General features: G+C 48.2%; 1 protein-coding gene across 1 annotated transcript in view; it reads right to left on the reverse strand.

The window, feature by feature from the left end:
- MPP1 (MAGUK p55 scaffold protein 1) overlaps positions 1-14,389 on the reverse strand; it is a 32,840-nt gene extending 18,451 nt beyond the window's left edge. Inside the window, exon 1 of the mRNA XM_086385895.1 lies at positions 14,157-14,389. Coding sequence (XP_086242021.1) covers positions 14,157-14,258 — 102 coding nt within the window. The 5' untranslated portion in view covers positions 14,259-14,389. The remainder of the gene's footprint in view (positions 1-14,156) is intronic.

Raw genomic sequence — 14,389 nt, forward strand, 5'->3', positions numbered from 1 at the left:
GTAATGCTGAAGAAGCTGAAGTTGAACGGTTCTAGGAAGACCTCCAAGACCTTTTAGAACTAACACCCAAAAAAGATGTCCTTTTCATTATAGGGGACTGGAATGCAAAAGTAGGAAGTCAAGAAACACCTGGGGTAATGGGAAAATTTGCCCTTGGAATACGGAATGAAGCAGGGCAAAGGCTAATAGAGTTTTGCAAAGAGAACACACTGGTCATAGCAAACACCCTGTTCCAACAACACAAGACAAGACTCTACACATGGACATCACCAGATGGTCAACACCAAAATCAGATTGATTATATTCTTTGCAGCCAGAGATGGAGAAGCTCTATACAGTTAGCAAAAAGAAGACTGGGAGCTGACTGTGGCTCAGATCATGAGCTCCTTATTGCCAAATTCAGACTTAAATTGAAGAAAGTAGGGAAAACCACTAGACCAGTCAGGTATGACCTAAATCAAATCCCTTATGATTATACAGTGGAAGTGAGAAATAGATGTAAGGGACTAGATCTGATAGATAGAGTGCCTGATGAACTATGGATGGAGGTTCGTGACATTGTACAGGAGACAGGGATCAAGAACATCCCCATGGAAAAGAAATGCAAAAAATCAAAATTGCTGTCTGGGGAGGCCTTACAAATAGCTGTGAAAATAAGAGAAGCGAAAAGCAAAGGAGAAAAGGAAAGATATAAGCATCCGAATGCAGAATTCTAAATAGCAAGAAGAGATAAGAAAGCCTTCCTCAGCGATCAATGCAAAGAAATAGAGGAAAACAACAGAATGGGAAAGACTAGAGACCTCTTCAAGAAAATTAGAGATACCAAGGGAACTTTTCATGCAAAGATGGGCTCGATAAAGTACAGAAATGGTATGGACCTAACAGAAGCAGAAGATATTAAGAAGAGGTGGCAAGAATACACAGAAGAACTGTACAAAAAAGATCTTCACAACCAAGATAATCACAATGGTATGATCACTCACCTAGAGCCAGACATCCTGGAATGTGAAGTGGGCTTTAGAAAGCATCACTACGAAAGCTAGTGGAGGTGATGGAATTTCAGTTGAGCTATTTCAAATCCTGAAAGATAATACTGTGAAAGTGCTGCACGCAATATGTCAGCAAATTTGGAAAACTCAGCAGTGGCCACAGGACCGGAAAAGGTCAGTTTTCATTCTAATCCCAAAGAAAGGCAATGCCAAAGAATGCTCAAACTACTGCACAATTGCACTCATCTCACACAATAGTAAAGTAATGCTCAAAATTCTCCAAGCCAGGCTTCAGCAATATGTGAACCGTGAACTTCCAGATGTTCAAGCTGGTTTCAGAAAAGGCAGCGGAACCAGAGATCAAATTGCCAACATCTGCTGGATCATCGAAAAAGCAAGAGAGTTTCAGAAAAACATCTATTTCTGCTTTATTGACTATGCCAAAGCCTTTGATTGTGTGGATCACAATAAACTGTGGAAAATTCTTCAAGAGATTGAATACCAGACCACCTGTCCTGCCTCTTGAGAAACCTATATGCAGGTCAGGAAGCAACAGTTAGAACTGGACATGGAACAACAGACTGGTTCCAAATAGGAAAAGGAGTACGTCAAGGCTGTATACTGTCACCCTGCTTATTTAATTTATATGCAGAGTACATCATGAGAAACACTGGGCTGGAAGAAGTACAAGCTGGAATCAAGATTTCCGGGAGAAATATCAATAACCTCAGATATGCAGATGACACCACCCTTATGGCAGAAAGTGAAGAGGACCTAAAAAGCCTCTTGATGAAAGTGAAAGAGGAGAGTGAAAAGGTTGGCTTAAAGCTCAACATTCAGAAAACTAAGATCATGGCATCTGGTCCCATCTCTTCATGGGAAATAGATGGGCAAACAGTGGAAACAGTGTCAGACTTTATTTTTGGGGGCTCCAAAATCACTGCAGATGGTGACTGCATCTGTGAAATTAAAAGACGCTTACTCCTTGGAAGGAAAGATATTGACCAACCTAGATAGCATATTGAAAAGCAGAGACATTACTTTGCCAACAAAGGTCTGTCTAGTCAAGGCTATGGTTTTTCCAGTGGTCATGTATGGATGTGAGAGTTGGACTGTGAAGAAAGCGGAGTGCCAAAGAATTGATGCTTTTAAACTGTGGTGTTGGAGAAGACTCTTGAGAGTCCCTTGGACTGCAAGGAGATCCACCTAGTCCATTTTAAAGGAGATCAGCCCTGGCTGTTCTTTGGAAGGAATGATGCTAAGGATGAAACTCCAGTACTTTGGCCACCTCATGCGAAGAGTTGACTCATTGGAAAAGACTCTGATGCTGAGAGGGATTGGGGGCAGGAGGAAAAAGGGACGACAGGAGATGACATGGCTGGTGGCATCACCAACTCGATGGACATGAGTTTGAGTGAACTCTTGGAGTTGGTGATAGACAGGGAGGCCTGGCATGCTGTGATTCATGGTGTCACAAAGAGTCAGACACGACTGAGCGACTGAACTGAACTGTTATTTATCCAACGGGCCACCCCTCCCATTGGCCCAAGATGCCACGTGAACTGTGATTCGTTGACCTCAACCATGCAGACAGCACAGCCGCATGAATTACACTCTGGAAAGTCTCTGCATGATACATCTGAAGTTAATTTAAGGCCTCTGGCCTGGGCAAGAGGACAGACAGAAGGCTGGTCTTGGTAATCCATGGTGCCAGGTCAACCCCACATTGGCAGCAGGAATGTTCATCCCCACCTGACTTTCTAGACAAAACCAGACAGTTGGCAGTGCCAAACAGAAAAGGTGAGACAGCCAAGCTTTGAGAAAAGCAGCATAGCGCATTGTCAAAACCGGGGAGGAAGCAGAAGTGCCTTCTATCTGACACAAAAGAGCCAAATGACAACTAAAAAATATAAATACCTCGAAGTGAAGAAACTCCCCTGAGACAGGCAAAGGTTTAGTAGGCACACACAGTGATAATCATAGATGCGGACAGTTGTCCCATCAAAACTAACACCTTCTCACCAAAAGACGATCAAGAGCTATGAAGGCATGGCACAGCCTGACTGTAAAAGCTGCAATACATACGTCTGACAGAGACTTATTTATACCCAGAACATGTGAAGAATTCTTATGACTCAATAACAGGATGGCAAGTGAGGAAAAGACAGAATGTTTGAACGGACACTTCATTTCAAAAGGCCACATGCACTACAAGAGCCTACAAGCACTGTAATCAGGGAAATACTGGGTGGGCCAAAAAGTTCATTTGGGCTTTTTCATAAGATGTACTAGGGAGCTGATGGCGAAAAAGACAAGTTTAGCACACACTGACCCTAGCCCCTGTCAACCACACTTTGAAGTGTTCACCCAAAAGAAAAGACACAGGGTTGCACATGGATGTTCACAGCAGCTTTATTCACCCACAGGAGGTGACAGAAACAAAAGGACCATGTTGACAGGGGTCAACATGCATCAGTCTGAAAAGTGTGATGTTGAGTGAAAGAAGCTTTAGGCAAAAGAGTACACATTAGATGAGCCCATTTGTGAGGTTTTAGAACACGCCTAAATGACAATAACAACATTGAAGATGGTGGTTGCCTCTGTTGGGATGGGAAGGGGTAGGCTGGGTAGAGTATGAGAGATACTTCTGGAGTGTTGATGCTCCAAACTGTGATCAGGGTTGGGTTAGCACAGGTGTGTGTATTTGTTCAAACTCATCCAGTACATTTCACCAGATGGACCCTGGACCACAAAGTTAAAAAAAAAAATCATATAGAAATACTGAATACTAGTCCATAATATGCACACTGAAGCCTTTAGGGGTGAACTGTTCTGATGCTTGCAGCTTTTAAAAAAAAAAAAAAACAAGATTCATTCATTTCTTTTATGGCTGTGCCAGGTCTTAGTTGCTGCTGTTGGGCTTTTCTCTAGATGTGGTGAGTGGCCTTCTCATCCCAGTGGTTTGTCCTGTTGCAGGGCACAGGTTGTAGGCACAGGGGTTCAGTCGTGGAACTTACTTTGAGGAAAAAAAAAAAAGGTGAATGAATGGTTTGTGGATAGACACGTGACAAAGCACACATGGCCGCGTGTTAATGGTATAATCTAGGAGGTATGTCAAATGGAAGCTACTATCAAATTGTTTGTTCTTTGCAGTGGGTTTGAAAATTTGCAAATAAAACACTGGAAGGAATGGCATCAGGAGAGTGAAAAAAGGCCACAGAGCATGGAACTGGGACCCTCAGGAGCTGTCCTACTGTGGATGGACTTTGGAATTTTAAGAACAGTGTGGCTCTGACATCACATGCCAATGAGAATAAATGGATGGATCTCCTTAAAGCACTCTTCAGTCTCCTTTGCTGGTTCTTCCTCCTCTTTCTAACTTAACTGCTCTTGAAGTAGCCCAGGGCTTGGAGAAGGGCAAGGAGCACTCTGAAAATGTTCCCACCCACTCCAGGTCAAATATTCAATCAGGATGTTAGGGAAGGATTCCGCTGCACATGGACGGCGGCTGCGATCCAGCCACAGCGGGGGTGGGGATGCCCCTCAGAGACCACGGGGAGGGAAGATCTTCCCAATGGGTGGGACCAGGAGAAGGACATCTCATCAGCCAGTTGGTGGCAAAGGAGAAATGGGAAGATTCCCCAAGGAGGAACAGCTAGCCCCATCTATGTGTCTGTCTGTCTCTCCAGATCTATTGCAATCAGGGAAGTCCCGAGAAAGAGAAACTGCCCTGGGCAGCAGCTAGCACTTCTCCAAACTCACGTGACACAGCTTTCCACAGTGCTATGAAAGCAGAAGCTTCTAATAAGGGATTGTATTTAGCAAAGTAACTGATGAGACGTAACTGATGTAACTCATGTAACTGATGTAACTCATGACACCAGAGCTACAGGGCACTTCAAGGCCATCTACAGTAGATGAGTTACCTCTACCTCTGTGCAAAGTGTCCTAGCACACACAGATACCATGGAGCCATGAAAAGGAGGTTCAGGGGTTGATCTCAAAGAAATGTTGTTAAGTGAAAAAAAAAGGGGGGAGGAAAGGTATGCTGTGAAACAGATGAAAATCTTCATATCTGCTTGTAAACATGCCATCTCTCTCTGGAGGGACACGTGAACAACATGGAGGAACTGGGAGACAAGAGAAGGGGCTCAGAAGAAAACTGGATTCATTTCAGATTAATCTCTTAACAGGCATATAAAAGCCTTCTCTTGTGGCAAGATAGAATTTTCCTGAGTGTCATTTAGATTCAAGTTGGGAGCTTAAGGAATTGTGTGTAGTGTGGATCCTGTTTTTTTTTTTTTTGATATTCATTTATTTGACTGTGCTGGGTCTCAATTGCAGCCTGTAGGATCTAGTTCTCAGAGCAGGGATTGAACCCACGGAAAAGTCTGAGCGTGGGAAAAGTCCCTGGGCCCTACTGAAAGGAGAGTCCAAGGCAGGAAGGTAAATAGAAACCCACACACACAAAAAAAGGAAGTCATGAGGATGAGAGATTTAAAAAATGTTCCGGCAGACAGCAGAGCTGAGAATGTGCACCCAGAAGAAACTAGCTGGGGAGGATTGCAGGAAGGAGGAAGCTGGTATCTCATCAACCAGAACTGGAGAACAGGCTGTCCCAGGCTGCACAAGGGGCTGAAAAAAGAAGAACTGAGTTGGGCGTCTGGTCATCCCGAAAAAGATCAGGGAGAAGCTGGATCAGTGAGAAACAGAATAAAGCTGTTGGGTTGGCCACCAGTCAGAATACAAAAGCCTCTACCAACGTTCCCTTTTTAGCATCGACCTACAGCAGGTTGCAAAACAATTGTAGGTAAAGAACAGACTGTAAATGTCAGAACCCTTACAACATCAAGGTCCACACACACACGACAGAAAAAAATGAAAGGAAGGGTCTCCAGATCCTGGGAGATCTGTGAGAAGGGACGTCACCAAAGGAATGAATGGAGAATTTTTAGTTCTGCTGGATTTTGGCCACACGCTTGGGTTGCATTTAGTGACAGTCAGAAGGCTTGTCCTTATGGAACCAAGAGGAGTCCCTTCTTGCTGCAACTAGAGAAAGCCTGCGCTCAGCCATGAAGACCCAGCAGAGACAAAAACAGAAAAACAAACCAGTGCTATTAAAAAAAAAAGAAAGAAAACCATAAGGAAATATCACCACACAGCCATCAGAGCAGCTATGATCAAAACCAGTGACAAGACTAAATAGTCATAAGGATGGAAAGAAACTGAATCTCTCATCCATGGCTGGTGGCAATGTAAAATGGAACAGCCATTCAGGAAGAGAATCGGGTGCTTTCTTAGAAAACAAAATGAGTACTTTATAAGTGAGCAATGCTGGTAAAGAATCGCCTGCAATGTGGGAGACCTGGGTTCGATCCCTGGGTTGGGAAGATCCCCTGGAGAAGGCAAAGGCTACCCACTCCAGTATTCTGGCCTGGAGAATTCCACGGACTGTATAGTCCATGGGGTCACGAAGAATCGGACACGACTGAGAGACTTTCACTGTATTCACTGTAATGGAACAAGACAAATGTGTGTGCAAAACCTGCTACATGAAGGTTTGTACCTGGGCTGGATGAAGCACAAGCTGGAATCAAGATTGCCGGGAGAAATATCAATAACCTCAGATATGCAGATGATACCACCCTTACGGCAGAAAGTGAAGAACTAAAGAGCCTCTTGATAAAAGTGAAAGAGGAGTGTGAAAAAGTTGGCTTAAAGCTCAACATTCAGAAAACTAAGATCATGGCAACTGGTCCCACCACTTCAAGGCAAATAGATGGGGAAACAGTGGAAACAGTGAGAGACTTTATTTGGGGGGGCTCAAAAATCACTGCAGATGGTGATTGCAGCCATAAAATTAAAAGACACTTACTGTGTCTTTTAAAAAAAAATAAAATAAAATAAAAGACACTTACTGCTTCCCTGGTGGCTCAGATGGTAAAGCGTTTGCCTACAATGCAGGAGACCCGGGTTCAATCCCTGGGTTGGGAAGATCTCCTGGAGAAGGAAATGGTAACCCACTCCAGTATTCTTGCCTGGAAAATCCCATGGATGGAGAAGCCTAATAGGCTACAGGCCATGGAGTCACAAAGAGTCGGACATGACTGAGCGACTTCACTTTCACTTTACTCCTTGGAAGGAAAGTTATGACCAACATAGACAGCATATTAAAAAGCAGAGACATTACTTTGTAAACAAAGGTCCGTCTAGTCAAGGCTATGGTTTTTCCAGTGGTCATGTATGGATGTGAGAGTTGGACTATAAAGAAAGCTGAGCACCGAAGAACTGATGCTTTTGAACTGTGGTGTTGGAGAAGACTCTTGAGAGTCCCTTGGACTACAAGGAGATCCACACAGTCCATCCTAAAGAAGATCAGCCCTGGGTGTTCATTGGAAGGTCTGATGTTGAAGCTGAAACTCCAATACTTTGGCCACCTGATGCAAAGAGCTGACTCATTTGAAAAGACCCTGATGCTGGGAAAGACTGAAGGTAGGAGGAGAAGGGGACGACAGAGGATGAGATGGTTGGATGGCATCACCGGCTCAATGGAGATGAGTTTGGGTAGACTCTGGGAGTTGGTCTTAGACAGGGAGGCCTGGTATGCTGCAGTTCATGGGGTCGCAAAGAGTCAGACATGACTGAGTGACTGAACTGAACTGAAGGTTCGTACAGATTTACTCACAGTAACTCAAACCTGGAAACAACTAGGAGTATCTATCACAGGTGAGCAGGTCAACAGACTATGATCCATCCAGACTTTGGGACGATTCCCAGCAATAAAAATATTCCCAATGATTTGATTCCAGGTAAACTCCAATACTTTGGCCACTTCATGTGAAGAGTTGACTCATTGGAAAAGACTCTGATGCTGGGAGGGATTGGGGGCAGGAGGAGAAAGATGGCATCACTGACTCAATGGACGTGAGTCTGAGTGAAATCCGGGAGTTGGTGATGGACAGGGAGGCCTGGCGAGCTGCGATTCATGGCGTCGCCAAGAGTCGGACACAACTGAGCGACTGAACTGAACTGAACTGAACTGATATAACATTATTGGGATGTTATAGTGGTGGTGGTGGTTATGTATCTTCACACATGTGACAAAATGGCCCAGAGCTACACTCACATGTCACAGCAATGTCAAGTCCATGGTTTTGACAATGTACTATTTTTGATCTTGTAGGAGACAGAGTTGAAGTTATTGTAAAAAAGTAGCAAAACAGCTGGCAGGTAGCACTTGTTTGCACCCAAAGAGCTGTAACTAAGAGAGCACAGTAACGAATGGGGAGAGGAAACAACAAACCATGGAGAAAGTTGCAGGAATCTGGGGTTGGAAATTAACAGGCTAAAGCACATGGTAACCTCAGAGCTTCTCAAAGCATTACCTACAGCGACCTGGAAGCATGTGGCATCAAGTTGGAAGAATTCTGTTAAATTAAGCACCTTATTTGTTTTTACCATGTTGCAGGTATTAAGAGATTTGAACGTACAGACTGAGGAGTTCAAGGATCACTGACTGCATGCCTGACTTGCCCTGATTCTGACTTACAAATCTTTGTTCACTAGTAATTGTGGGGCTGAGAATGCTCAAAATCAAACCTGCAGATTCATTCCATGGATCTCCCAGCAACTACCAATTGCTGCTGCTGCTGCTAAGTCGCTTCAGTCATGTCCAACTCTGTGTGACCCCAGAGACAGCAGCCCACCAGGCTCCCCTGTCCCTGGGATTCTCCAGGCAAGAACATTGGAGTGGCTTGCCATTTCCTTCTCCAATACATGAAAGTGAAAAGTGAAAGTGAAGTCGCTCAGTGTCTGACTCCTAGCGACCCCACGGACTGCAGCCTACCAGGCTCCTCCATCCATGGGATTTGCCAGGCAAGAATACTGGAGTGGGTTGCCATTGCCTTCTCCGAACTACCACTTACGTGTCTTAAAACCCAGCAGTGTTGGTAAAGAATCTGCCTGCAATTTGGGAGACTTGGGTTCGATCCATGTAACCAGGGATTCATCAGTAACCATAGCAGGTAAAGGTGGCAATAAAGTCTGGAAACACAGATCAGATTCTCTTATCATGTGCTGTAAAGTACCATCAAGAAAGCATTTCTGATGATTCATCTGGGTTTGCAGACGTGGCAGAGCCCTGCGTAACATTCTCAACAAGGACAGTCGAAAGTCTGTCCACGGAAGACAGAGTGAACTTGGCAAGGGGGTGGATGCCTGCATGATTGGGGGCCTCATCTCTTCATTCAGCTCCAAGACATGTCAGCCTTTAAATTAAGGACTCTGCAAAGCGTGCCAGAGGTAGAACACATTGAACCCAGAAAAGTTCAACACTTGCTATGCCAAACGCTGGGCTTTTCAATGTGCTTATCCATCAAGACAGTCCCCCTTCCTAATGACTCAGAGCCACTATCACACTCCCTCAGAAGCTGCCAGTGATGAGAGAGATACCTGGAATGCTCTGACCTGGCACCTGAAGAACCAACTCGCACCCGTGGGGTGCCCCCAAAGCACCACCTGATGCCCCTGCTCTGACCGCTCTTTGATGACACCTGGCACACCAGCCCCTGGCACCCCCAGCCCACAGACAATCTGTGATGAAGGGCTAGACAGACAGATGCGTACAGAGCAGGGGCCGCAGGCTGCAGTCGGTCCCCCGTCTCTCCTGTCCTGCCCCTCAACTGCTGGAACTTGGCGTGTTTCCACAGCTGTTAAGACACGCGCCTTCCAATGGGTGGCAGAGATTTTCCATTGTTTGTTCTGGGACTTACTGGCCCCACGCTGGACCACAATGTTGAGTCCTTCCCAGTGCCATGAGCACCCGTGCCGGGTGATTACAAAGTGATACAAGGAATGCTGAGCAAACAACATCGGGCAAAGGTGCTCGATTGCTTTCTGTGGGGTGCACTTTGCAACTTGGACACCAGTACCCCCCTGGCCAGGGAGGCCCCCAGCCACACCCGGGCAGGATGGGGAACGGCCGTCCCACGTGAGAAGGGCGCAAGGCCGCCCTCTGCTCCGCAGCCTGTCAGGGGCCCATATTCACACAAACTGCTGGGGTGGCAAGGCCTGGCCTCTGAAACCCTCTTCAGAGGAAACATCTGTGGTGGGTTCAAAGGGCAGAGGCAGCAGTTCAGAGGAAGCTGGGATTAAAAAAGAGAGAGATGAAAAAACAAACTTAGCGGCAGGTGGTGGAGGTGGATGACTCAAGTAGGGCCCACCAAGTCACATTAAGAGCTGGTGACAATGACTGGAGGGAATGAACCAACATCTGTTGGGCCGATGGGTAAGCCCTCTGCCCACTGTTTTCAGGTACCGTGGGGCTTCCCTGAGAAGCTGACTTGGGAAAGAAGCTGCCTGCAATGCAGGAGACCCGGGTTTGATTCCTGGGCCGGTAAGTTCCCCTGGAGAAGGGCTAGGCTACCCACTCCAGCATTCTTGGGCTTCCCTGGGAGATCAGCTGGGAAAGAATCCGCCTGCAGTGCGGGAGACCTGGGTTCAATCCCTGGGTTGGGAAGATCCCCTGGAGAAGGGAAAGGCTGCTACCCACTCCAGGATCCTGTCCTGGAGAATTCCATGGACTGTACAGTCAATGGGGTCACCCAGAGTTGGACATGACTGAGCGACTTAAACAGACAGAAGGCCCAGGCCAAGCAGGCAAGTGATGGCCTACACCAGACACCAGCTGCTCAGTCCTCCTGGGCCAGGGCAGGCTCCACTTTGGGAAAGAACACAAGGAAAAAAAAAACCCATGAGAAAATCCAAAAGGACTCAAGGTACCAGAAAAAAGGGAAAACTGTTTCCCCACAAATATGAGAGCTGCAGAAAAGGGCTGGGAGGAGAGGAAAGCCTCAGAGGCAAGATTTTATGCAAGTCCTGGCTTCAGTCCTGATGAACCAGGTGCCTGGGATGCAGGCAAACAAAGCACCTGCAGCAGGACTGGCAGGCTGGTGACTTCAGAGCACAAACGTGTACAATCGGCCCTGGGACACGATGGATGTGAGCTGCCACGGGTCCGCTCGCTTGAGCATTTCTTGCACAGTCAACCCTGCAGCACCAAACAATTCAGTCCAGGGTAGGTGGCCTCTGCTGGTGGCTGGAGGCTTGTAGTCGTGGATGAACCACAGGGACGGAGGAACGGATGCATATGGATGCGGCTCAACTCTATGCCTCCACGTGAAGGAAAAAGGCAAAGTGAAGCCTCAGAAAATTCTATGTTACACCAAGCTGTACTCTGGTTCCCTAATTTGGAGCATGTCTTCCTGTTTCCCTGCCCTGGAGTCAGTTCTCCTCTTTTGAGCAACAGTTGAAAACTTGAGCAACTGGTGCTTAGGGGAAAAAAAAAATCCCTGCCATCCATGAAATGTCACCTGATTTCATCTCCCCCACCCCAGGGGATCTCTGGTGAAATCTCCAGACCTCTGTGAGCCCTGAATGTCCCTGCCTGGAGCACTGTTGGCCGATGGCACCCTGGATATCTCCAGCCCCAAACCTGTACAACAGCAGATGAGGCTGAATCTGCTGGCCAGGAGCTCTGCTGAGTGGATACTCAGCTGGAGCCAGACTTCATTCCTGGGCCATTAGGCCCAAGTGAACTTTCAGGGACTTGCAACCTATTTCTTCAGGTCATGGGAAAGGGGCAACTTCAAACAGGCCAGCAGAGAGAAGCAGGAATTTTACAACCCATTTTATGTGCACTAAGGGACTGCCATAAAGAACAAGGTCACAGAGAGCTCATAAAATGTTTCTCCAAGGAAGGACACCTATAGTTAAATAGGGAAGGCAGCCTCCACTTCAAATGTACTGCAACACTGTGCTCTGATAAGACTTTTTCAGTATCAAATACGGACTACAATCAGAAGGGAAACTTTGGTTTTCTAGTCTTTAGAACTTTTACGGAAAGCAATCTTCCTCAATGAAGTGTTTGGCAACAGGAATTTCTGAATTGCTTTAAAGGCAACAGCTTCCTTGGAGGGAAGGTGAACCTCAGGAAATAAGGAATCATCCGGTTTGTGGGGTCAGGCCACCCCTCATGGCGTGGAGATTCTCCCTCCGAGGTCCACAGTTGGGCAGTTCTGGAAGCTTTTCATTCTGTGCTTTACCAATTTTTCTTATCCCATTCTCAAATCCTTTCATGCAAACAAACTACATAGGCAGGAGACTGTATCTGGTATTGCAGGATAAACTCATGGCTCCACAAAAACTGCTGCTTACTCAGAGTAGTGACAGAGCTTCTGTTCAAAACTGCACGCAACGAACCTCCCCAGCTTTCCCACCAGGGGCAGAAAGATCTCCAAGGGGTCGGGACACTGAGTTACAGGTGATGCTCAGGTTGTGCAAAGTGAAAGCAGGCACACAGAAAGGCCTACGTAAGCTGGAGTCCACCTGTAGGACAGCCTCAAAAAGGCAAAGTGATAGTGTTTTCCAGATGCTGCTTGGAAAAAAAAAAACAAACACAAATGCTGCTGGAGCGGGGGGGTGGGGGGGTGGCGGTCCATGCATCCAGGGATGGCAGGTGTGTGTGGGGGCAACCCTCAAGGACTGTGAGGTCACAGCTACAGGGTGGGATGTATGTGTCCAATGTCAATGAACTGCACAAATCGGTGAATTCTATGTATGCCAAGTAAACCTCAATAAAGTTGCCAAAAGAAAATTCAATAAACAGAGTTTGGCAGGGGGTGGGGATGGAGTTAAGGCTCAGCCAAGTGAGTTGACTGTTGGGAAGAAAAGCAAAAAATCACATTTCCAAGCTTATGGGGAATCAAGGAGTTTCAGAGCCTGATCCCCTCCTAGCGCACTTGCCGCTGTGCTGCCTAACTTGCAACTTTGTCTTCCCCACATGATCATCCTGCTGCTCCTGGAAGCCTAGACTACTGCAATCCTGATTTGCAAAGATGGACAAGTGTGAATATGGCGCCCTGAGGGAAGCAGCAAGGTCAATGCAGATACAGAATGCAGCCTCCCTCTGATGCCTCCCAGTCCACAGTCCCCAGCCCGCACGCCAGTCTGCTGGGACCTGGGGGATCTGCAGTTTCATCGTATGCCCAAGTGGATGGGTGCGCTGCATAGCACGTCCACCTCTTCAGGCACTTAGTAATTTGGGAACCATGTCCGAGGCCCCACGGATCAGGCATTTTACCTGGAAAAAGTGAGTGTGCAAACAGCCCTGCCCTGAAAGATCTTGGCGGTCTAGAAAAAGATTCACACTCGTGAGTCCCCAGGCCAGCTAGTGTCTGCTGAGCCCTCTATCTCTGGGTGTCTCTGTGGACATCCTCTCTTGGAACCTGGCCAGCAGGCCGTGAGGAGGCCAGGAAACGTGGAAGGGCTGCCGGTGGGTGCTGGCTGATGGCTGACCACTGAGACTCAGCTTCCGCCTTCAGGTGAGTGAGTGGGCCTGACATGCAGCCTTACCTTGAAGTCACTCAGTCATACCAGACTCTTTGCGACCCATGGACTGTAGCCTACCAGGATCCTCCATCCAGGGCATTTTCCAGGCAAGGGTACTGGAGTGGGTGGCCATTTCCTTCTCCAGGAGATCTTCCCGACCCAGGAATCGAATCCCGGTCTCCCGCATTGCGGGCAGACGCTTTACTCTGAGCCACCAGGGAAGCCCCAAGATAACAAGAGAATCAACTCTCCCTTATGGGCCATCTTTGAGGATAGAGGTGAGTTGCTATTTATGGGCCATCGCAGGAATCTGGGGGGGGGTGCGGGGGGCGGGCAGAATTACTCCTGGGATGATGCCTGCCCACAGACACAGGCCACCCGGGTGCCCCCCAGCACCAGAGGCCCCCGCAGAAATGCCACGGCATGGTGACTGAGCACTTTGAGGCCAGCGTTGGCTCTTACCACCAACCCTTTCTGCTGACACAAGCACTTAAGCAGACCTCCTCTGGGCTCTGTTCCTGAAAGTCTTCTCCGTGACCCCGACTCCGTCCACGCAGAAGTTTCCCCCGACCTTTCATTAGCTCTCCGGGCCAGGGGCAGCGGCCTCTGCCGATTCCCGCCTAGAGGCGCCGCGGGTCCCAAGCCATGGCGCCCAGAAGTCCCGCACGAGCCCCGGGGGTCAGGGCCCCCATCCCGAGGGCAGGAGGGCGGGCGGCGAGGCCTAGAGTCGGGGACCGGCCCTCATCGCACGCCGTTGGGGGGACCTCGGGAGCCGCTCACCTCGGGCCGGTTGTGCTTCTGCAGCAAGTGCTCCAGGTAGAGATCGGAGAGCGCCGTGCGCATGCCGCCCCCGCCCTCGCCTTCGCTCGCCTTCAGCGTCATCTTGCGGGAGAGCCGGGCCGCCGGGGACGCGGGGGCCGCGGGGCCACGGGACCGGGCACAAGCTGGAGCGCGAGGGCCCCAGAGCCTGCGGCGCGCGGAGGCGGCGAAGGCTGCTGGGACTCGGCGCGCCT

Source organism: Bos grunniens, chromosome X, assembly GCF_055505025.1.
Source record: "Bos grunniens cultivar Pamir isolate PY7600 chromosome X, Bosgru_T2T1.0, whole genome shotgun sequence".
In the NCBI taxonomy this organism is placed as follows: Eukaryota; Metazoa; Chordata; class Mammalia; order Artiodactyla; family Bovidae; genus Bos; species Bos grunniens.